Source organism: Hyperoodon ampullatus, assembly GCF_949752795.1.
Source record: "Hyperoodon ampullatus genome assembly, chromosome: 5".
In the NCBI taxonomy this organism is placed as follows: domain Eukaryota; kingdom Metazoa; phylum Chordata; class Mammalia; order Artiodactyla; family Ziphiidae; genus Hyperoodon; species Hyperoodon ampullatus.
Window position 1 is genome coordinate 5,774,616 of NC_136918.1, and position 26,146 is coordinate 5,800,761.

The following is a 26,146-nucleotide window of genomic DNA, read 5'->3' on the forward strand; positions in this document are numbered from 1 at the left end:
AGGTCTCTTTTAGCCATTTTATGTAGAATTTCTTTTGTGAATTAGCTAATCACATACTTGGTCTATTTATTAGAGTTTTAAACATTTTTCTTAGAGATTTATATGAGTTCTTCATATATTAATATTATCCTTTTCTCATTTTGGTTGTCAACATTTTCTTCAGTTTTCTAAAAATGGTATTATCACTAGAGCAAATACAAAATGGAATAAGATACCTCGCAAAGTTCAAATAAAAGTCAGGTGACTACAGAAAATGCAATGGATGGAATTCACGGGTTCTATACATATATGAGTGCAGCTATGTGCCAAGCATTGTGTTAGCTGCTGGTGACACAGAAATGAGCCAAAAATGCAGTCCCTGCTCTCACCGATCAAACCACAAATGCACAATGTGCATGTGATCAATGGATAAATGAGAAGTGCCAGTAGAACGTGTCAATAGTCAAGAAAGATCTCTGTGAGGAGGAAGGACATGAGGGACAGAGGAAAGTACAGGGGAGCACAAAAGCCAGGTGAGGAGAAGAAAGAGTCAGTGTTGGAAAGACCATGTGGACCTCTACCTGCCACATAAGGACTTCACCAAAGAGAAAAAATGTGTGAGTGTGTGTGAGTGTGTGTGTGTGTGTGTGTTGGGGGAAGGAATGCGTGTGGTAGTGTGTGTAATAATCAGATAAAAGAGGAGAGTTTCACTTAATAGTCCCTAAATTTCCTTCCAACCAACAATTCAATTTTATGCCTCTTTAAGCACTTCCCTAGTTCTAGTAAAATACGGTTTGGAAGCAAAATTGTGAAACTTCATGCTGACAGCCTGATATACCAATAGCCTGCTTTACATATGCATTATTAATTTATTTCTCTTTTTAAAATTTATGCTTCACTGGAAAAGGTAGCTATGGAGAATGAAAGTTTTTACCAATACCCCTATCCTTATTGTGACACAACACATGTGAAGTAAACACTGTCTGGTTAAAGTGCACTTTGGCTCACTTTCCTACATCTCCTGCTACCCCACTTGCAGTCAAACTGGGCAAAAGTCCAACAATTTCCTCTTCAAAAGCAGACAATGATGAAAGCATTTAGTGTCTTGAGGAGGGAATGCTCACAATGGGAAGGAAAAAACATCCTTGTCATAGAGACAGTTTGACAGAAGTCAAGCTGGGGACAAACTCTTGGAGCCCTGACCACCTTACGGGGGTGCCCTTTGCACTCAACTTCTTATAAAGGCCATGACAACGCTTAGTAATGTTTATCTTCCTTTCTCAGACTCTCTGACTCAAGGAGCAATTTGTTGTCTTTCCATTAAAGCAAGAATTGTAAAATGAGATAAATTCTACAGCACTGGGGATGGCAGCCCCATCACCCTACTCTGAATGAGTATGTAGAAAGTTTTCTCTGGCCTTGACTCCAAGTCTCAGTGGTACCTTAGCCCATTGCTTCAAAAGGAGGCAAGTATAATTCTTTTACCTAAGGCTTGCATTGCTTCCATCTTCTTCCTTCATCCTTCTAACTACTGAAACCAGTGTCATTAGAACTGCTGTGTAGCTCTCTTAAAAGGGAAGTAAACCCCATTAGTGCAACTCAAATATAAAGTCACAGTGAAGACAACTCTCCAAAATTCAATGTCATCTGTATGGGGGCGGTGGGGGAGGGCATGAGATGGGACTGTCAAATCTACCAAAAAGCCAGGTAGGTTTACATGCAGCCTATCAGACTTGACAGAAAAGTCTAATTACCTATTTGTTGACCAAAGGTCAGGGTGTTCTAACATATTGATGGCTTACAAATGTTCTAATTTGGCATGGAAGATACCAAAAGAATATTTTGAGACATCAGAGAAAAATGAAAATGAGAAATATGTATTTTCATTCATGCTAACATGGCACTTTTGCAGGTGCTAAAATATTCTGATCAAAATAGTAATGTGTAGAAGGTATCTGAAGATTTGACATTGAACTTAAAAGAGTGTGTGCTACAGGAACAGGTTTAACCTGAACAGCTGGCCAAAAGAAAAACATGTACAACAGGAACACTGGGGCATGTATATTTATAGAAACAGTAAAAAATGTTTGGTGGGAAAAAAAAGCTATTGGTTTGAAAATGAACTCAAAAGAATTGAAGTCCTGCATATTTTTTTAAACACGGGGTCAGAGTACAAAAAGTCAGCAAAGATCTCACTGAACAGACAAGTTCCTTTTTCTTGTTAGACACACATTGCTTCCCCTCAGACAGATACCAGGTTTATTTCTAGCACTCCCACATGTGGCTGCCTCCCTTTGCCTGAGGTCACAATGAACTTTATTTGATGCTAAATGTGCTTTACAGTTAAATAGAATGGGTAAAACAAAAAACTAAGAGAAAGGAACTTAGTTGAGGCTTTCAATTAGTCTGACTGAACTGAGGACAAAGCCTTTAGCTCAGCCTTTCATAATTAACAAGACTCATCATATGGCCAGAATCTGCTCTTAGAAAAGGAGACCACTATGTAGCTCATGTGCTGACCTTGGAAAGAACCAACAAGTTACGAGCCTATGCTTGAAAAGTTTTCCCCATTTTTAATGGACAAATGAAGTAAAACCATTTTCATTGGGGTTTACTTTATAAGAAGGGTCAATAAACTTTTACTGGACTGAACCAGATAGTAAATATTTTAATTTTAGGTGCTGTAGACTATAAGGTAACTAACTCAATTTTGCAGTTATAGCATAAAAGCAGCCATAGACAATATGTAAACAAACGGGTTGTGGCTGTGTGCCACTAAAACCAAAAGAAAAAAGAAAAAAGGTAGGCCAGACCCCTCTGGGTTTGTGTTCCCCAGGAAGAGTTTCTTACAATCACCCATTCTCCTCTTATCTACATAGTGTTTCTTATGAGTAAGTGACTGACCAAAAATTTTGCTACCTATTCAAAACCACCTATTCTATTTTTACAGAGCTGTATTAGAAATTACTGCTAATTTAAAAGCAAAACTCTTTGTCATTTATGGTACTCAAAGGTCCTTTATATATGAACTATAATCTCACTTCTGTATTCCAATACTTCTGTATTTGGTATTCCTACAAGTCCCATTCAAGGAACAAAACCCACAGCAAATTGTTCTTTCTACCTCAATAGCACTAGAAAAGTTTATGCTGGAAAAAAATCTAAAGACTAAAAACCTCTTAAAAAAATCAATGGACAATTACATATTTGGGGCACCAGAATACTTTGATAAACAAATAGTTACTAGATAGGTCTTACCACAATTTTTCTCACTTACACTACCAAAATAACAGAACTGAAACCAAGTTTAGTGTCTGACAGACCCCAATTTGAATCTAGCTCCACCACTTATTATTTTTGTAACCTCTGACAAACTGTTTAAAGTCCCTTAAGTTTAAATTTCTCATCTGCTAAAAAGGAATAACACAACTTCATAAAGTTGTAAATTACATGTCAATACACATGTGAAAAACCTAATACAAAACCTGGTTCAGTCAATAAATATCAACTGTTTTAAGTTTTTAATAAATTAAACTTAAAATGAAATCAAGAAATACTCATAATCTTGCAGGGATAAAGTCAATCACAAGTGTAACTGTTTCTAGCAACCTTGTGGACAAAGTTGCTGTAGATACTAAAACACATTAAAAAATAACAGATAAAGTAAAAAAGTTTTTTAAAAGTTATGATTAATAAAGAAAAAAAGGAGACTTCTATATCTCAGAAATATAGATTATTCATAGTAGTGGCTCAGGAAGTTACTGACTTGGTTAACATTTTAATGCCCATGAGAAAAGAGACATGGTCTTGAGTCCATGAGAGGCAGGATCTGGACTTGGCAGGAGCTGGGGCTCTAAAAGGGCTGTCAAATGTATAAAGGGAACTAGAAAAGGTCTGCTCATTGATGAGACAATATACCATGAAAGTCTGCCATCTAACCTGGGCCCTGGGTGGGCAATAAAAATGGGTGGGGGGTGTTCATGAAAGTGCAAAAAAACTCAAGCCTTCCCATATTCTTATGAGATTCAAATATAATATAAATACTTGTGAAGTATGAGAGCCTGAAGGCCAAGAATTAACATAAAAACTGATTGATCATGCATAAAGAGCTTGGGCAAAAGCACAAACTAGACCAAAATTCATTTTGGGGGGCAAACTTCCACACCCTAGGGAGGAAAGGACCTTTACAGAAAACACAAAACTCACCAATAACGAATTCAAAACCAAATATTGTTAACTACACAAGGAAATGAATAAGATTAAGCAGATAAATGAAAAGGTGACACCCTAAGAGATAAAACAGAACAATATGAAAGAGATGCTAAAATGATGAAAGACATGAAGAGGAATAGAAAGCATAAGAAGAGTACAGTATTAAAAAAAGAACAGGCATACAAAACAAAATCAAATACAACTCCTAAATAAAAAGTCATTGAAATAAACATACTATACTGATACACAAGAGATTAGACAATACTGAAGAGATAATTAGTAAAATGGAAGACAGAATAAAAGAAACTACAAAAAAATGTTGCATAAAGAAGGAGAGAAATAGGAAAGAGGTTAAGAGAAATGCAAGGCAGAACAAGGAAGACCGATATACATCTATTAAAGTTGCAGGAGAAGACTGTGAGAGTGAGAGAACTGCAATGTTGAAGAACATGGATACATTCTGTAGAAACTAAAAGAGGTGATTTTCTTCGATTGAAAAGATACAATAAGAATGGGGAGGTAAAAATAAATTTAAAAAATCCATACACAGACAAATTACAATAAAACTGCAGAAATGAAAGGCAAAGAGAAATTTTTTTCTGCAATGTCAGTTTAGACTGACAGCAGACTTTAAAAAATAACAACAGAGGGCTTCCCTGGTGGCACAGTGGTTGAGAGTCCGCCTGCCAATGCAGGGGACACAGGTTCGTGCCCCGGTCCGGAAAGATCCCACACACCACGGAGCGGCTAGGCTCGTGAGCCATGGCTGCTGAGCCTGCGCATCCGGAGCCTGTGCTCCGCAACAGGAGAGGCCACAACAGTGAGAGGCCCGCATACCGCAAAAAAAAAAAAAAAAAACCATGGAATAACATCTTCAAGGTTTCTTTGGAAAGCAGCTGTATAACCAGGTAATGTCAGCAAAAACAGGGAGTTAAGGACATTTGAAAATCCACTCTTCCATAAAAACAAGAAGATTGGCAAAAATTGTCAAGAATCAACTATTTCAGTAATATGGAAATACAAAAATGGGTTGCAACAATCTGGGGAGTGTTTCTTGAGGAAAATGGCTGAATCTCAGTTGAGTTTTACTGTTACTTATTCCAATTTTACCTACTTCCCAGTTCTGCAGTAGACTTGGCAACAAATGGCACATAATCATTGTGACTACAGCAATCTGGTAGCCACTAGAGGGGGCAAAAATGGGGTTGGAGCTCCTTCAAAGCCTCATTTCTACGTAACTGTCATTCTTTGAACTCTCTAGTAGTTTCCAGGAAGATCCCACTCACACTGTTTCTTTGACCTGACTCAGACCTTGCCTACTGTGAACTGCCTTTTAGCTGGCGGTGTTTCTCAAAAATAACCTGAATCAATTGTTTAACACTGCAGCTGTCTTAGGGGTAAATAACAGTTGGGGCAAACAATAAGCTAACTAAAAAACTTAAAGAATAAACTGTGGAATGAGATGTTCACAGGGAACAGTGAAAGACTACAACATTCCCATAGGAATCTAGAAGCCATGTGCATGGCGATGGTTGTATGCATTCCTGGGGCTGTGCAAATGGACAGGAAAGAAGCTAGAAGGCCCTAGCTCTCACCTCTTACTAACTCTGAGGCTTACACAAGTTAAGGCTAAGGCACAGCTCTGAACTACCTGGCTGACTCCTGACGGAATGCCCCAACATGCACACAGAACCCCTCAGTAAAGACTGAAAGACTTAAGAATTCCAGGCATTTAAGGAAATCTGTGGTCAATCATTAGCTGACCAATAAACTAACCAGGCAGAGAAATCAGTGACCATACACGACAAAGAACAAAAACCTTACATAATTAAATGAGAAGTCACAAAACAAACAACAAACGGCAACAACAAAAAATCCTAAACAAGGGAGAGAATTTGATTTGCAGGGTTGTGAAATTTAAAACCCCTATTTTAAGTAAGTTCAAAGAAGTAAAAGGAACCATATCTAAAGAAAAAAAGAGAAGTACAAGAATGATGAATTACCAAACAGAGACTATAAATAGATATCATTTAGGGCTTCCCTGGTGGCGCAGTGGTTGGGAGTCCGCCTGCCGATGCAGGGGACACGGGTTCGTGCCCCGGTCCGGGAGGATCCCACATGCCGCGGAGCGGCTGGGCCCGTGAGCCATGGCCGCTGAGCCTGCACGTCCGGAGCCTGCGCTCCGCAGCGGGAGGGGTCACAACAGTGAGAGGCCCGCGTACAGCAAAAAAAAAAACCAAAAAAAAAAAAAAAAAAAAAAAAACAAACAATAGATATCATTTAAATGAACCAAATACCATGACATTTTTCACAGAACTAGAACAAATAATCCTAAAATTTATATGGAACCACGAAAGACCCCAAATAGCAAAAGCAATCTTAAGGAAGAAAAGAACAAAGCTGGAGGTATCACACTTCTAGACTTCAGACTATACTACAATGCTACAGTAATCAAAACAACATGGTACTGGCACAAAAACAGACACATAGATCAATGGTGCAGAACAGAGAGCCCAGAAGTAAATCCATGCATGTATGGTCAATGAGCCTACGACAAAGGAAGCAAGAATATATAATGGAGAAAAGATGGTCTCTTCAGTAAGTGGTGCTGGGAAAACTGGACGGCTACATATAAAAGAATGAAAACAGGGCTTCCCTGGTGGCGCAGTGGTTGAGAGTGCGCCTGCTGATGCAGGGGACGTGGGTTCGTACCCCAGTCCAGGAAGATCCCACATGCTGCGGAGCGGCTGGGCCCGTGAACCATGGCCGCTGAGCCTGCGCGTCCGGAGCCTGTGCTCCACAACGGGAGAGGCCACAACAGTGAGAGGCCCGCGTACCGCAAAAAAAAAAAAAAAAAAAAAAAAGAATGAAAACAGAACATTTTCTCACACCATATATGAAAACAAACTTAAAATGGATTAAAGACCTAAATGTAAGACCTGAAACCATAGAACTCCTATAAGAGAATGTAGGCAGACAATTCTCAATTTCAAAACTTACTACAAAGTAATCAAGACTGTGCACAGAGACAGACATGTAGGTCAATGAAACAGAATTTAGACTCCAGGAAAAAACCCTCACATTTACAGTCAATCCATGTTTGACACAAGTGCCAAGATAATTCAATGAAGAAAAAACAGTCTTTTAAACAATGATGCTGAGACAACTGGATACCAATACAAAAAAAATGAAATTGGACTCCTACCACATACCATATAAAAATTAACTAAAAATGGATTAATGACCTCCTAGATAAGGGCTAAACTAAAATTTTCCGAAGAAAGGATAGGCATAAATCTTCATGACACTGGATTAGACAATGGTTTCTTAGACCTGACACCAAAAACACATGCAGCTAAAGAAAAAAATAGATAAATTGGACTTCATCAAAGTAAAAAATTTTGTGTATCAAAGGACACTACTGGACTTCCCTGGTGGTGCAGTGGTTAAGAATCCGCCTGCCAATGCAGGGGACATGGGTTCGAGCCCTGGTCCGGGAAGATCCAACATGCCGTGGAGCAACCAAGCCCGTGTGCCACAACCACTGAGCCTGCGCTCTAGAGCCCGTGAGCCACAACTACTGAAGCCCATGTGCCACAACTACTGAAGCCTGCGTGCCTAGAGCCTGTGCTCTGCAACAAGAGAAGCCACCACAGTGAGATGCCTATGCCCCGCAACAAAGAGTAGCCCCTGCTCGCCGCAACTAGAGAAAGCCCGCGCACAGCAGCAAAGACCCAATGCAGCCAAAAATTAAATAAATGAATAAATAAATAAATTTTTTTTAAAAAGGACACTATTAAGAAAGTGAACAGACAACCCACAGAATGGGAGAAAATATTTGCCAGTAATTTATTTACTAGAAGTCTAGAATTCAAAATATATAAAGAACTCACAACTCAAAAGACAAATAATCCAATTCAAAAGTGAGCAAAGAACTTGAACAGATATTTCTCCAAAGAAGATATACAAATGACAAGCACATGAAAAGCTGGCCAACATTATTAGTCATTAGGAAAATGCAAATTAAAACCACAATTAGAAAATTAACAAAATTGCAAGCAGAAATTGACAGATGCCACTTATAATGGTTGGTTTTAACATATCTCTGAAGTGACAAACAGGTAAAAGTTTGATGAGAATAAAGACTTGGGCATAATTAACAAATTTGATCTAATGGACCAATTTACAACCTTATGGTTAATAATTACAGCATCTGGAACCTTTTCAATCACAAATGTGACAGAAAAACTAGACATATGGTAAGGCATAAATAATCTTAAGAAATATGACCCTGATCTTATACAGACCACATAATCTGACAATAGTCAGTTACAATAAAATTAGACGTCACAGGGACAACAACAACACAAAAAGTCCAGTGCAATTTGGGAGTCAAAATAATTTAAACTAGTTCAGGAGTTGAAGAAATACAAATGGAAATAAAACATTTAGAACTGAATTCCATATAGTGTGATGTGATATGAAAATGCATAAATAAGTACATTTTAAAACTTATGGGATGCAGCTAAGGCAGTAGTTAGAGGAAACATGGTTTTAATTTGTATATATGAAAAAAATGGAAATTAATGTTCTATGTGTTCATCTCAAAAAACCAATACAGAATTAACACAAGTAAAAGGAAGGAAACTATAAAGATGTAATCAATGATAAAACAGAAAATGAAAACATAAAACTAGAAGGCCACTCTTTTAAAATACTAAGATGGAAACCTCTAATAAGGCTAATAAGGAAAAAATATTGCATACAAAATAATTTTACAAATGCAAAAGGAGAAAAAAGTTAAACATAGCAGAGGTTTTTAAATTACAAGAGGATATTATAAAAAAAAGTATGGTAATAAATTCAAAAACAATGATGAACTGGACAATTCTTAGCCTCAAAGTGACTCAAGAGGGAAAACAACCCAAAGAGTCCAATAACCATTAAGGAAAATCAGTAGTCAAAAAAAACCTAAATTCCAAAAAATCAACACTAGGACCAAACTTTTGCAGAAACAGAAGAGAAGAAAGCATATCAAGTTTAAAATTTGGAAGATAAAATATAAGACAGCATCTTTAAGATAACTGTACACGGAAGGATTTTTTAAAAATAATAAAACAAAAAGCATAAACCTTGAAGTAACCTAGGTAACTCCTAGCAGAGAGAAAACACAATACTTATAAACATTGAAAAATTACTCAACCAAACAAATGCAAATTAAAAGTCTATGAGATACTGTGTTGTATCCATTAGATTTGCAAAAAATTAACAAGTCTGATTGGCAAAGAGATATTTCTAAGTAGAAACATAACACTGGTACAACCATTCTGGAAGCCACTTGGGCAATGGTGGTAAGGTTGAAAATATGCATGCCTTATGACCCGGCAATTCCACTTCTGGCTATATAAACTGAAGAACTCTTCCAAACGTAAGAGAAGTGTGTAAACTTTAGGTTTAAAAAATAAATAAAAAAACAAAAACAAATGAACACAAATAGCTTCTAATAGGGGAATGGATAAATTTTTGTATTTACTCAAAACATTAATAGAGAAGTGAAAACAACAAATTAGAACTTCACATATTAATCTTGATATATCTCAAAAAATGTAATAAAAAAAGTAAACTTCAAAAAGTTACATGTGATACGACAGTATTTACTGGAAGTTTAAAGCATTCAATGTATACATAATATATAGTTAAAGCACAAAAACATATATATTACAGTTTAGAATAATGGTAAATCCTGAGTTGTGAGAAAGTAGAAGAGGATTAGAATGCATTAATTTTATCTGCATATTTAATTCCTTTTTTAAAGAAGTAAATATGGAAACATGTTAACATCTGTCATTTAGTAGCTAAATGTATACTCAAGTCTGGGTTTAAGAATACAAAAAATGTTGTCAATTATCATCTATATTTCATGTTTGAAATATTCCACAATTAAAAAAAGAACTAGGTAAAAGATGAAGTTATTCATTAATAACTAGCATAGAAAAAAATTTTTTAATTGTATGGCCCTGTATTGTATCATGAAATATGTTTAATGTTTCTTCCCCCTTGATTAAAAAAGGAGTACACCACAGAAAACTAGCTAAACAGGTATACCAAAAGGGGGAACAGGGAGGAGAGATTGTATCACCTTTAATCCTACCACCCAGAAGTAATGTCTACTATACATTTTAGTTTCTGTCAACAATTTAGTGTGTCATCTTTCAGGAATTTTTAACTGGTTGAAATCATTCTATAAAAATATTTTTTTGCATCTCACTTATCTCATTTGACATTTGAAGACAGTACTTTCTCCAAATTGTTAGCAATTCTCCATAAACAATACTTTTAAATACCTGAGATGTTTAGTCACGTGTGAAAGCTGATCATCTTTTAAACTGTTATTCTATTGAGCAAATGTTCAAAAGAGTGGCCCAATGGTTTTTTTACTGTAAATAAGTCAAGGATGAATATCTCTGTGCATAAGTCACTGTTCACATTTCTAATTTTAAATTCTGGAAATATTGGATATAGGGAATAAATAAACTTGATTCAGAGAGGTTTATATTCATTTAAAATGGTATATGACAATATTTGTGTTTTTGTTACTTCAACCATGTTCCAGACTACATTTCACTTAACAGATTTTTGCAAGGAAATCAATGCTATCTAATTGTTCTTTTAATTCATACTTCTACATTAGAACTGACAGTCTTCGCATAATTATTAGTTTATTTATTTCATAACTTGAATGGCCTTTTCATATCTTCTCCCCATATATTTATTTCTATGAACTTAGAATTATTATTTAGAATTATTATCCCCCTGTCCTGTTGATTATGAATATAATGCCTAGAGGCTTGACTTTTGTTTGTTGGCATTCAAACCTTATATTTTTATGTGGCCTTATTTGCAATTATCTTCATCTGCTCTTTATCTTAAAAGATTTTATAATAATTAAACTTTAAAATCCATTATGTTTCCTCTTTCTTTGTCTCCATAAACCTGTTCTACTCATTGTCTACCCCTAACAATGGTGGCCCGCAAAAAACCCTGAAAGCCCACCTAAACACTTCCCTTTCGGGAAGGTTAGAAGAATCAGTGTTACTAAGCTAAGTAAGAAGAGAGGCAGGCCCTTCTCTGGCTTATCACTCCCATGACCACCAGTCATCCTTCCTGAGACCACCTTCAAAACCACAGATTGGGATATGACTCTTCCTGTCACATGTATAGTTTTATACTTGATGAGGTTTCAATAAGATAATGTATTTGAGAGCACATTGTAAACTATAAAGCGTTATATAAATATAATTATGAATGACCAATAATAATAGCAGGAAGAAATCAAAAAATCAAGTCTTTATAATTTTTAAATTCTACTGTAGAAGGACTACAACATGAGATAAAAATAAATTCACTAGAAATCTCACCTAAGATCCAGACCAGCTTCTTTCCAGAGTAAATCCATCAAGCGCAGCATTTGGAGTGTCAACATATCCTGCCGTAAATCTAAGGGGAAAGAACCCTGCTATGTTATAAGTGCTTTCCACTTTATGCTTAATAACATTTATTCAAGATTAGCTAATTCAACCAGAATTAACTGGCTGGGAAAAAACATTGACAAATAACTGCTCTGTTAATTTTTTTCCAGAATTTTAATGCTGACCATATTCATTATGTTAAATACTAGGTTTGTTGGTTAGCATGCTCCTGTAACTATTTCAGAAATTAAGTTTAAAAATATTTTTAGTTGTTTACCATGTGCAAGCTATTATACTAATTGTACGGGTGCTGTAATACTGCTATAATACAGTAATGCTGTGTTACAGCATCCATACAATTCACATTGCTAATTTTTTTCTGCTTGGTTGTCTTTTGTGATGCAGAAGAAATTCTTAAGAATCACGTAAGTGGGCTTCCCTGGTGGCGCAGTGGTTGAGAGTCCGCCTGCCGATGCAGGGGACACTGGTTCGTGCCCCGGTCCGGGAAGATCCCACATGCCGCGGAGCGGCTGGGCCCGTGAGCCTTGGCCGCTGAGCCTGTGTGTCCGGAGCCTGTGCTCCGCAACGGGAGAGGCCACAACAGTGAGAGGCCCGCGTACCGCAAAAAAAAAAAAAAGAATCACATAAGTAACTGTATGATGGGTTCACAAAACTGTAATAGTTGATTTTATTTATTATCATGTCCAAGAGTAATTTTTAGGTAAGAGGTGGTGAAAGTACAGACTTCCACATAATGACATTTATACTATCAAGTGGGGTTAAATGTCTAGGAAATACTAAAACTTCTTTTAAAAATAGTTGTAAGCAAGAGGAATGGATAAAGAAGATGTGGTAATATATACCATGGAATATTACTCAGCCATAAAAAGGGACGAAATAGTGCCATTTGCAGAGATGTGGATGGACCTAGAGATTGTTGTACAGAATGAAGTCCGAAAGAGAAAAACAAACATCGTATAATATCGCTTATATGTGGAATCTAGAAAAATGGTACACATGAACTTATTTGCAAAGCAGAAATAGAGTCACAGATGTAGAGAACAAACTTATAGTTACCAAGGGGGGAAGGTGGGGTGGGATAAATTGGGAGACTGGGATTGACATATATACACTACTATGTATAAAACAGATAACTAATGAGAACCTACTGTATACCACAGGGAACTCTACTCAGTGATGTGTGGTGACCTAACTGGGAAAGAATCTAAAAAAGAATGGATATATGTATACGTATAACTGATTCACTGTGCTGTATACCAGAAACTAACACAGCACTATAAAGCAACTATATTCAAGAAAAAAAAAGTTGAAAGCACATTCTATGCTAAGCACATATACTTATGTTATCTCACTTAATTCCATTTAATAAACCCAACACAGAGATGCTATAATCCGCATGGACAAGAAGATCCTGAAGCTCAATGAATTTTATGTGATTTGCCTGCAATCACAAAACTAACAAGTGGTAGCAGTCATGACTGCCTCCTGGTTGGCGTGATTACTTCACAGCCATTTCCTTTATGCAGTATGGGTAAGGTATTTTAATTAAAACACAAAACTATGGCAGCAATATCAAAATTGCTATCACTGAAACAGGATGTATGAATATATTATTGAAAATATTCTCTTGCATTTCAGAAGCTTTTTACCAAAGGAGTAGACAGCTTTGTATTTTGTAGGAAAAAAGGAAGGTTTATTAGAACAGTGTATGTAAGTAAGCTGTAGAAATCATTCTCCAAAGCGAAAAAAAAAGGGGGGGTTTATGACATGCCAAATTCAAATTTATGACCACTGATAGCTACCTCTTGGCTGCCATCTGTTTGTTATACATTTACACATCACCTTTCAGATAAAGCAAATGGACAGCAAATGAAAAATACTAAGGAATTTGGCACTGTAAAAACCTCCGTACATACCATCACCATTTTTAAAAATCACTCCAACTGAATCCTCACCAAACACCTTGTTGTTGTACACCAGCCACAAAGGCTTCATTTTGGAATCCATGTATTTACACTTTTCAATACTGAAAGGAAGAAAGGGGAAAATTAGCCCACTTCAGTTTAAAGATACGGCAAGACTGTAACGTTGCCATGATATACTAGGCTTGGGAAAACCCCTCACCTGTTCCAGGTATACAGAAGTCAGAACGAGAACATTTCCTCTTGGCAGAAAAGCAACCGCAATGCTAGCTTTGGCTGGCATGTAGTGACGCCAGGTGAGCTGGACTGAAAACCCAGATTTGCCCTTCTCATGGCTACATTTAAAATTCCTCCTTTTCTTCCCTTATTCTTCCTTAACTTTATGTTATTATACATAAACAATAAAAATCAGAATTGGATTGTAAGTCCATTCTTGATTTCTTAAAGAGGGATCAATTTTGCATACTGATGTACTGAACATAATTATCACTTTCCCATTATTACTTTTGTAGGGAAAGTAAAAATGAGAAATAATTTTCTAAATTCATTCAAAAATCTCATTTTGAAATACAAAAGTTTAATTAGTAAATAATCTATGATGGCTGCCAACATCTTGCTTACATAGGATTTTCAACTCTTAGAAACCAGTAATATAGAAAGCAAATTTAATTACATACAATTGAAAGGCAATGAACTTGCATTAACTTTCACTAATCCCACAGGTTAAATTTAGCTAGAAGGCATATGTCCTATTAACACAAGAATAACTTCTGAGAACTTTTAACATTTTCCGTTTTTAATTATATTCCACTGACTGAGGCTAACAGCTGTCCCTGCTGCTCCCCTCAGGCAGTCACTCAGAAACCCCTTCTGCATTGCTATATAAGGGGAGATTCACTAAGCACAGTACAGAAGGTCACTTACTAGAGTTCTGAGAGGATAACACATGGGTTCAGAGGTGATTGAAGGTCAGAGAGGGCTTCCCGATAAGCATTCTGTTTTAAACAAGTGTGCATTGCTTCTTTCCCTTTGGCTCTATTTAGCTTCATTGCATTCAGTTTGATTAAACTATTTAAAGTTTTTAATTTATTGAGTGCTTCAACCTGAAAAATAAGTTTCCCCACCACCAAAATTCATTTATGTTAAAAATAATCTCATGTGATAATATTAATCAATACCATTCCCTCACCACCCTCCTCCCCACAATACACACGCAGGACAACCAGCTAACGTAAAAACAGTGCTTGCTTTATGACAAGAATATTAGATACAACGAAATAAATTAATTGTTACCACTTGTTACTTAAAGCACCATTTTTCAAATGTTCTTGAACGCTTTTCTTAAATAAAATCTTATAAATTAGAGAAAAGTAAAGAGACATAGATTATAGGTAAGAAGATAAGTATGAAACTTTACTCAGAACTCTGCAACTAACTGAGTAACAGAATTTGAAACAATTAATCTGAACCACTCTAATTGGGCAACTCCATAGTACGAAAGCCTGGGGCTGACATTCAACCTTACTATCTTTGTCATCACTCTTGTATAACATCTTCTCAGTATGTCTCTTTCCACTAAGAGTATAAAGTAAATTTTTGTGCAGTAAAATAGATATGAATATAGACAACAGTAGCTATTGTTCAAGTCTAAATTAAGTGGTTTTTATAATGAGGTAACTCTGGCTATCAAAACTTATACAAAACAAAAAAAAAAATCATGCAAGTAGTACAAGGGGAATCAACAATGGCCAACTGAATCAAAACCATGTGTTTGGGACTTCCCTGGTGGCGCAGTGGTCAAGAATCCGCCTGCCAATGCAGGGGACATGGGTTCGAGCCCTGGTCCGGGAGGATCCCACATGACGCGGAGCAACTAAGCCCGAGCGCCACAACTACTGAGCCTGCGCTCTAGAACCCACAAGCCACAACTACTGAGCCTGTGTGCCACAACTACCGAAGCCCGCGCGCCTAGAGCCCCGTGCTCCACAACAAGAGAAGCCACCGCAATGAGAAGCCCGCGCACCACAACAAAGAGTAGCCCCCGCTCGCCTCAGATAGAGAAAGCCCATATGCAGCAACGAAGACCTAGTGTAGCCATAAGTAAATAAATAAATAAAACCATGTGTTTAAAAGTCAACTTTACTGGGCTTTCCTAGTGGTGCAATGGTTAAGAATCCACCTGCCAATGCAGGGGACACGGGTTCGAGCCCTGGTCCGGGAAGATCCCACATGCCGCGGAGCAACTAAGCTCGTGCGCCACAACTACTAAGCCTGCGCTCTAGAGCCTGCGAGTCACAACTACTGAGCCTGTGTGCCATAACTACTGAAGCCCGCACACCTAGAGTCTGTGCTCTGAAACGAGAAGCCACTGCAATGAGAAGCCCCCGCTCGCTGCAACTAGAGAAAGCCTGCACACAGCAACGAAGACCCGACACAGCCAAAAATAATAAATAAAATAAATAAATTTATTTAAAAAAAGGAAAGTCAACTTTATTGTTTAGTAACTCAAGGTCTTTCCATGTAATATTATGTAAGACCCAGCCTCAGCCAGCTATAAAACATAAAAAGGAATATTTTATTTTATCATTATGTCATTAAAACTAGAAACAAATGATAAAAACAGAATACATATATCAACATGTGAATTGTGTATAACAAGCATATAAAATATGTAGGCAACAAACATTATGAACACCATGGCTTGCATTCTGATGAACAGGAGATTTATTTTACACCATGTTTTCATTTTTGAACTTTGCTTCTATGCAAGGAAACCACTAAGACTCTGTAGGGAGGTGAATTCGGCATGCAGTTTCTACAGACAGGCTGAGGGCTTGCTCACAGGAAACTGGGAAGGTTCTATGTAGCTTGATGATAAAATTGAGATTGCTGAAGCTTGCCAAGTTAGCCATCTGTCAAAACCACAGACACCCCATTTCTCAACAATTTCAGGAGCTGTAAAAACACTGGTGAAAAGGGAACTGGCTGAAAAATGGGCTATGCAAACAGGAACTTTTTGAAGTATTTCAAATTTGAATTTCTTCCATGTTTGTACAGTTGTGAATTTTCAGGGCCTAACCCTAATTATGTTGATATCCATTTCCTGGAACAGCGTTCTGAATACCCACATGGCCATAAGTCAAATACTTTAAGTGTTTCAACACCTTGTCACACTACAGGTTTACAGTGATAACAAGAACTGCCATGTAAAGGGTACAATCTTCCCCTGGCTGTTCATCAGTCAAGAAAAGAGTAAGAATAATGTGATCAGACATATGTCATACGTTTGCTGGTATAAAAGTCAAAGTGAGGTTCCCAGAGAACCAAAAAAACGTCCAGTGTTGTCTGCTCATATGAATGAGGCCAAAGAAGTAGGGACCTCATCAAGTGGGGTCTTAATAGACTTTGTTAAAATTTGGATTTTATTCTCTATGCAATGAAAATTACTGCAGGGATTTTAAAAAGGGAATACATCTACATTTTAAAAAGATCATTTTATCTGCTGGGTAGAGAATGAAGGTACGTGTTGTGTGTGTGTGTCTGTGTGTGTGTGCGCGCACATGCATGCGTGCAGAAGAATGGAAACAAGGGGCACAATTTATGAGGTTAATGAAGACATCCAGGTGAGAAAGGATAGTGGGTTGGACAAGGATGGTAGCCATGAACACAAGAGAAATTGATAGGTATGAGATATCTTTAAAAGGACTATAAAATTAAGGGGACTAATAGTATCTATCTCATATTCTTGTGAAGAATAAATGGCCCACAATAAGTGGTGAATAAATGTTAGCTATTATTACCATCATTAAAGGGCTTTCCAAAAAGGAGGGATCAGATACAGTTATTTTAACATGAATAAAAACCCGTAAATATTAAAATCATCTATGAAAACCTACGGTAGTTCCTCTGGCAATGCAAATGAGTTAAAAAAGTGTAGTGGGGGCTTTCCCTGGTGGCGCAGTGGTTGAGAGTCCGCCTGCCGATGCAGGGGACACAGGTTCGTGCCCCGGTCTGGGAAGATCCCACATGCCGCGGAGCGGCTGGGCCCGTGAGCCATGGCCGCTGAGCCTGTACGTCCGGAGCCTGTGCTCCGCAACGGGAGAGGCCACAACAGTGAGAGGCCCGCGTACCGCAAAAAAAAAAAAAAGTGTAGTGGAACTGGAAATTATAATACTACAGAGAGCTGATATAAAAATAGGGTGTGATACTACAGAGGTATAGGAATGAACAGAAGGTTAGGAGTGGGTAAACAAATGGCCTTCAAATGAGATAGAGAAGTTAGAAAAGGTAAAAAGGTAGGGGAGTCTTTGCCACAAGGAAAAAACAAAGTAGTACCAAATAGTAAAGTCTGGGAGGGAATATTTAATACTACAGAAAGTTTCAGTTAGGTGGATTGAATATACTGATTTCAGTTTATATCAGCTAGATGAAACTACCCTGCTAATACTTACAGCTTACATACTGTAATACTTACAGTCACATACAGCTTATGGTCTATGTTTACACCATGACAATAATAAACACCTCATTTCTCTAACATGTACTCATAGGCTTAGACACACTAAAAAGTTAATAAATCCCCCAATACTTTCATCAACGCTGAATGATGCCTGTGAACTCTCCTATATCAGTCAGACTGAAACTGACTTTCCCCTGGCTTCCCCAAAGGGACCCATGGCCTTTTACCATAGCAACTGCACAATGGGGGAAAGGAAATAATCAGAACTTTCAGGGACTTCTGGACACTGGTTCTAAATTGACACTAATTCGAAGAGACCCAAAACATCACTGAGGTCCACCAAAGTAGGGGCTTATGGAGGGCAAGTTAACAATGGAGTTTTAGCACAAATCTGTCTCATGGTGGGCCCAGTGGATCCCAAACCCATCTTGTGGTTATTTCTCTAGTTCTGGAATGCATAACTGAAACAGATATACTCAGGAGCTGGCAGAATCCCTATGTTGTTTCCCTGACCCGTGGAGTGAGGGCTATTATGATGGGAAAGGCCAGGTGGAAGTTATTACAACTGTCTCTTCCCAAGAAAACAGTAAAAACATTCCTGGAGTAACTGTACAGATTAGTATTATCATCGAGGACTTGAAAGATGCAAGGTGGTGATTCCCATCACATCCTCATTCATCTTGCCTATTTGGCCTGTGCAAAAGATACATGACTCTTAGAGAATTACAGTGGATTGTTACAGCATTAACCAGGTGGTATACCAGATATAGTTTCCTTGCATAAACACACCCCGATACGTGGTATGCAACTACTGATCTGACAAGTGCTTTTTTTCTCCGTATGTGTCAATATGGACCCCCGTAAGCAATTTGCTTAAGTTAGCAAGGCCAACAATACGCTTTCATTGTCCTAACTCAGGGATACATCAATTCTCCAGCTCTATGTAATAGTATAGTTTGCCGGAATCTTGATCGACTTTCCCTTCAGTAAGATATCATGCTGATCCATTACAGTGATAACATTATGCTGATTGAACCTAGTGAGTAACATGTAGCAACTACTCTAGACTTAAAGAAATTTGTATGTTAGAAGATGGGAAATAAATCCGACAAAAATTTGACGCCTTCAATCTCAGTGCAACTTCTAGGGTTCAAGTGGTATGGAGCATGTCAAGATATCCCTTCTAAGGTGAAGAATAATTTATTTGCTTACAACTGAAAATAAGGCACAACACCTAGTGGACCTCTTTGGATTTTGGAGGCAACATATTCCTCATGCACTTTAGCCTATTTACTGAGTGATCCAGCACCTCAAAAGGTGCCGGGTTTTTTGTTTTGTTTTGTTTTGTTTTTGCGGTATACGGGCCTCTCACTGTTGTGGTCTCTCCCGTTGCGGAGCACAGGCTCTGGATGCGCAGGCTCAGCGGCCATGGCTCATGGGCCCAGCCGCTCCGCGGCATGTGGGATCTTCCCGAACCGGGGCACGAACCCATGTCCCCTGCATCAGCAGGCGGACTCTCAACCACTGCACCACCAGGGAAGCCCGAGGTGCCGGTTTTGAGGGAGGCCCAGAACAAGAGAATGCTCTGCAGCAGGTCCAAACTGCCATGCAAGTTGTGGGCACATGATCCAGCAGACCTAATGGTGCTTGATCTGTCAGTGACATATAGGGATGCTATTTGGAGCCTTTGGCAGGCTTCTATAGGTGAATCACAGCACAGGTCCTTAGGATTTTGGGGAAAAACAAACAAAATCTACCATGCCCTACTGATAACTACTCTCCTTTTGAGAAATAGCTCTTAGCTTGCTTCTGGGTTTTAGTAGAGACTGAATGCTTAACCACTGGCCACGAAGTAACCATGCAACCAAGCTGCCCGTCATGAACCAGGTGTTATCTGACCCACCACACATAAAGATGGGCAAGCACAGCGGCACTCCATCATCAAGTGAAGGTGGTTATATACGAGACTGGGCCCAATCGGGTCCTGAAGGCACAAGTGACATAAAGAAGTGGCCCAAATTCCGTGGTTTCTCACTCCTGTTATACTACCTTCTCTATCCTATCCTGCAGCATGGCCTCATGGGGAGTTCCTTATGATCAGTTGACAAAGGAAGAGAAGACTTAACCATGGTTTACAGATTATTGGATTACAATATGTAGGTACCATACAAAAGTGGACAACTGTGGTAATAGAGCTCCCTTCTGGAACATTCCTGAAGGACAGTGGTGAAGGGAAATACTCCCAGTGTGAAGAACTTCAGAAAGTGCACCTGGTTGTTCACTTTGCTTGGAAGGAGAAATGGCCATATGTGCAATTATATACCAATTCACGAGCTGTGACCAACACTTAGCTGATGGTCAGAGACTTAGAAGGAACATGACTGGAAAATTAGTGACAAGGAAATTTAAGGAAGAGGTATGTGATAGACCTCTCTGAATGGGCAAAAAAATAAAAGATATTTTTGTCCCACTGTATGCTCACCAAAGTTTAACCTTGGAAGATTTTTATAATTAAGTGGATAGGATGACCCATTCCAGGTATACCAGCCAGCCTTTCCTCAGTCAACCCGGTCATCATCCAATGGAGAACAGTGGCAGGGATGGAGGTTATGTATGTGCTCAGCAACATGAACCTCCACTCACCAAAGCCCACCTGCTACGGCCACTGCTGAGTGCCTGATGTGCCAGCACCAGAGACCAACACTGAGTGCCCGATATGGCACCATTTCCTGGGGGTGATCAGCCAGCTATGGAATGACAGGTTGATTACATGGGACTGCTTCCCTTTTGGAAAGGGCAGTGTCTTATTCTTACTGGAACAAACACTCTGGATATGAATTTGCCTACAAACAATGTTTCTGCCAAAACTACCATCCATGGGCTTATAAAACACCTTAGCCACCATCACGGCATTCCACATAGCATTGCTTCTGATCAAGGAACTCATTTCACAGCAAATAAAGTACAGCAATGGGCTCGTGCTCATAGAATTCACTAGTCTTACCATGTTCCCTACCATTTTGAAGTAGCTGCCTTGATAAAACAGCGGAATGGCCTTCTGAAGACAATTACAGTGCTGGCTAGATGTGAATACCTTGCAGGGCTGGGGCAAGGTTCTGTAGAGGGCTGTATATGTTCTGAATCAGCATCCAATATATGATGCTGTTTCTCCAATAGCCAGGATTCACAGGTCCATGAAGGTGTGAAAATGGAAGTAGTACCCACTTATTACTACCCCTAATGACCCACTAACAAAATTTTTGCTTCCTGTTCCTAAAATCTTATGCTCTGTTGGCACAGAGGTCTTAGTTACAGAGAGAAGAATGATTCTACTGGGAGACACAACAATTCCATTGAACTGGATGGTAAGACTCCTGCCCAGCCATTTTGGGCTCCTCATGCTTCTGGATCAACAGGCAAAGAAGTACATTATGGTGCTGGCTAGAATGGTTGATCCTGACTGCAAAGCAGAAATTAGGGAAGAGTATGTCTAGAATATAGGTGATCTCTTAGTATTACCATGTCCTGTGATTAAGATCAATGGGAAATTACAAGTCAATCCAGGTAGGACTACTAATGGCCTAGACTCTTCAAGAATGAAGGTTTAGGTCATCCCAGCATGTAAATAACACAACCGAGGTGCTTGCCGAAGACAAAGGGAATACAGGATGGGTTAGAAGATGGTAGTGATAAATACCAGATGTAACCACGTGATCAGTTACAGAAATGAGGACTGTCATGAATATCTTATTTTGTTATGAATATGGGTGTATGCACACATATATACACACATATATAACAAATATCTTTGTTTCCTTCTCACTCTTATTCCCTTAACATGTAACATAAGATACATTAACTTTATATCATTACTTAAATCTTAATATTTAAGTATTATTAATTTTACAACATACTATTTAATTTACAGGGAATTAAGGAGAAGAACAAACTCCACTCTAGGATATTATCTCCTCCTCTGAGAAAGAAGTTAATGAGTAATTGGTGGTACTCAGCGTCGTTGTATCATGTTAGGTGGAATTTTGACCTTGTTATTGGCTTTATTTAGAGATTAAGTAAGGGTTTAAGGAGCTACATATGGATGCCAAGTTGACCTGTGGTGGCTAATTTTACATATCAACTTGACTGGGCCACGGAGCGTTCAGATATTTGGGCCAACATTATTCTAGGTGTTTCTGGATGAGATTAACATTTGACTAGGTAGACTGAATATAGCTGATTGTCCTCCCTTATGTGGGTGGGCCTCATCCAAACATTTGAATAGAACAAAAGGCAGACCCTCCTGCAAGACAAAGAAGGAATTCCACCTGCCTGACTGCCTTGAGCTGGGACATTGTCTTTTCCTGCCTTCAGACTTGAACTGAAACAATGGCTCTTCCTGGGTGTCAAGTCTGTCTGCTTTCAGACTGGTACTCATATACTATTGGCTCTCCAGGTTCTCAGGCCTTCAGACTCAGGCTGGAACTACACCACCAGCTCTCCTGGATTTCCAGCTTGACTGACTGCAGATCTTGGGACTTCTTGGCCTCCATAATCACATGAGCCAATTCTTTATAATAAATCTCAATCTCACCCACCTGCCCCCTTCACTCTTTCTCTATATAGACACAAACACAACTGTCTCTCTGTAGAGCACTGACTACCACACTCTCCAACTAGCTAACTAGATCATCAAAACCCACAACAAGTGTCATCTGCACTGTGACCTCTTGCCTAATGCCCTAAGCTAGAATATGTGCCTCTTTTTTGTGCTACCATACATAATACTCCCATTCATAACACTGCCATCACAATATCACTAATTTGTATACCTACTCTGTGGAATATAAAATCCTTGATGACAGCAACATAGCTAATATGACTTCACATCACCAACAGCAACACAAACCCTAGCATATAGCAGGTTCTGAGTAAACAGATATTAAACCATTTTAAAAAATCTTCTTGTGTTATGTTAGATAATACTCAATTTAGGAAAAACTATTGCTAGAGAACAAGAGCATATCATTGCTATCTGTCAATGAAGGATTCCAGCATGAAGAAGCTAATACAGGGCTGCTTTACCTGAGGCAGAAATGCTCTCATCTCATCCTTCAGGGGACCAAGAAGCCACCAACAAATCAAGCTTGGGCCAGGGTTACGTTTCTCATTTGCAAGAAAGCTCTTTAAAAACCATTACTATTTGTAATTACTTAGCGGTGTAAGTCAGGATTATCTCCAAAATAAAATACACAAATAACTGGATACTGAGACAACTGTCAACAATAACACCCAATGAAATTCTGTGTTCAATAAAACAGGATCATGATTCTGTTTAATGGCTTATGTTTTATTTTAGCTTCAAAGATACATTTATATTGATAAAATGACATTGTCGTCTATTTTGTAAAATGGATCTATCTTTAAGTTTTGATTTAAAAAAGGGAGGTTTTGCTAAAAAGGCTTGAAAACTCCCGGTATAATAAAAAGAGATTTAGTTTTATAGTTGGACAGAGCTAAGTCTGAAACTTACTCTTTTACTTAATAGTTGTGGGTTTTTAGGCAAGTTACTTAATCTCTTGGAGAGATTGTTTTTTCACCTTGTCAAATCCAGACAGTAACAGTAAATACTGTGGCACATTATTAGGAGAGTAAAATAGCATACTTTAAACACTTAGTATACTTCCTGGCATACAGTAAGCATTTAATATCTGACCTATTAGTATCACTAATAACTCATCACCTGAAATGATTAGAAAATGAAGGCCTAGGAAGAAAATGAGGGAATGTGGGAGAGCATCACAATTTCAGGCATGTATATATAGTTTGAAAAAGCAGCTTGAGGATTCTGAATTCTAGAAGCTGTAACACCTACAAACTTAGGTGTCAAAATATCTCAGTTTAAAACAAATGGCAGAGTGTATGAATCATAAATACTATACTAACTGGAAAGAGTAACTCAGGGGTATGGAAAAACAGCATCTAAAGATTTCATAATCTTTGTTACCATCAAATCCATTGTTAAGCATGTCTAAATAGGTATTTCCTACTAAAATTTAAGGCATGGTGTTAATACTATGAGGAATCCTAATTTTTCAGATAGCATTCAATTAATAATATTCTGCTGAATTTGTTGAAACTTCATTTCTTGGCTTACAGTTTGATTAAAAAATGTATTAACTGGGTTCCGTTATTGAAACTTCTATGAAATACTGTGATAGGAGAACTAGCACATGACACAATTTATCAAATACCATGTGACAAAGTGAACATGAAGATTAAAATAAGCTGATACCTGCTTGGAAAGCGCTTTCATGTGACCTACACTTCCCCGGCAGTACGCTTCAAGGATGACACCAAATTGTACTGAAACAGCAGGAATGTGCACTTCTGACCTGCAGAAAGTTAATATTATGGAGATTTATCAAACACTTCAGGTCACCAAATAAAAATACTGACTTCTTTATTCTATTATGAAATTAACTTATTATGCTAATCAAAGAAAGGGAGAACACATCATCTTGTACACAATCACAGATGGGATGCTCAACTTTTAATTCTTTAAACACTATAGTTCAAAAAGATATGTGATTTTATCATTAGTTAATTGTTTACTCCAAGAAATCCAAAGTTATCACGTCTTATTTGTTTTTTGGAGTGAAATGGTAATATTACCAATTTACAGACAACTCAGATGAAACACAGATCTGACTCAGATCACAATTGACTAATCCCTCAATTAGCTTCTATGTGATATTTTTTTTCACTTAAAGAATGGTGTACACATTTGAAAAAGGAAGGAATACCTTATTTTGTTATTCCTTGAGGGATTTAAAAATAAGAAGATTGAAATGGATGAGAAAAGAAGACAAGTTAAAAACAAGAAAGGAAAAACTATGGATAATAAAGAAATCAAGATTCAGAAATATAACTCCTAAAATTAACATCAAAATACTATACAGCTTATTTTCCTTAAGAAGCTTAGCCAAAAAGGAGAAAAGTTATTTTTTTCTGTTAATGATTAGCTTCAGTACTCTGAAGTCCAGATGGAAAAAAATCACAAATGTCCAAGTATAGTCAGAAATGAGGAATTAACAACCTTCCTAGGAAACAAAATAACTTTAGTCCTCTCTCCCTATTTTACTCCTATATAAACTTGGTTTAATAAGATTCATGTATTTCTGAAAATGACCTAGTTAATAAAGAAGCTAAAAATAAAGTTGCTGTTGTTATAGGAAAACTTTAAAATCTTTATTTATGCAATGGTAGCAATGATGATACCACTACCCAATAAGTACGTTTTTAGTCCAAAAATATTAACACAATAAGTATACTTTACTGGAAAATATCAATACATTATAATAATAATTATTATTAATTATAATAATTATAATAAAAATTATTAATTTCAGTTATAAATCAAGGAGGCCTAAAGGGACACTTATCTCAGTTACTTTGCCAAATCATGAAAATTGAGAGTCTGGGTATCAAGAAATAGGAGTAGATACCAAGAAAGCATAAATGTTATGGATGGCTCAGAAACAACTAAAGCAGCTAGACTGTTTTACTACATGCCCTGTATTATGCTGGTTAATATTTACAAAAGCACGTGGTGGACTTGATCTGAAATATAAAAGACTTACCTAAGGTGCCAAAATAAAAACTGCCCTATCCTCCGATTAGCAAGTGCTCTTTCTAGTAGGAATCTAGAGAGGGCACAATCAAGAAAAGGCTCATATTTTAAAACTTGCACCAACTGTAAAAGATATTGAGAGAGTTCTTCATCACTGAAAGAAACAAAAGACAGAGTAAGTCACTCAACAATCGGTGCTGGAAAAACACCCCTTCCTATCAAACTTAACAAATACTAACTTACTGAAACACAATGGTTCTTTTGGTTCAAGCTTGGGGCACACTTACATTCACTGTTTCACTGTTACAATAACATAAGAAAAGCTGAGAACTTCTGATGGGCAGAAGAGTGAAAAGGCGCAAAGAACAGATATATGGGGCATTTTTGTTACGTTAACTAGGTTTATATAACTGATGATTGTATTTCCAATCAGCCGAGAGTTATAATAAAATTA

The 26,146-nt window shown here is 37.7% G+C and overlaps 1 protein-coding gene across 2 annotated transcripts in view; it reads right to left on the bottom strand.

The window, feature by feature from the left end:
- PIK3CB (phosphatidylinositol-4,5-bisphosphate 3-kinase catalytic subunit beta) overlaps positions 1-26,146 on the bottom strand; it is a gene marked incomplete at its 5' end in the record, with an annotated part of 106,769 nt that overhangs the window by 9,441 nt on the left and 71,182 nt on the right. For both annotated transcript variants that reach the window (XM_079704825.1, XM_079704826.1), the window contains 5 exons: positions 11,610-11,688; positions 13,598-13,707; positions 14,528-14,706; positions 24,355-24,454; positions 25,703-25,846. In XM_079704825.1, coding sequence (XP_079560951.1) covers positions 11,610-11,688; positions 13,598-13,707; positions 14,528-14,706; positions 24,355-24,454; positions 25,703-25,846 — 612 coding nt within the window. The remainder of the gene's footprint in view (positions 1-11,609; positions 11,689-13,597; positions 13,708-14,527; positions 14,707-24,354; positions 24,455-25,702; positions 25,847-26,146) is intronic.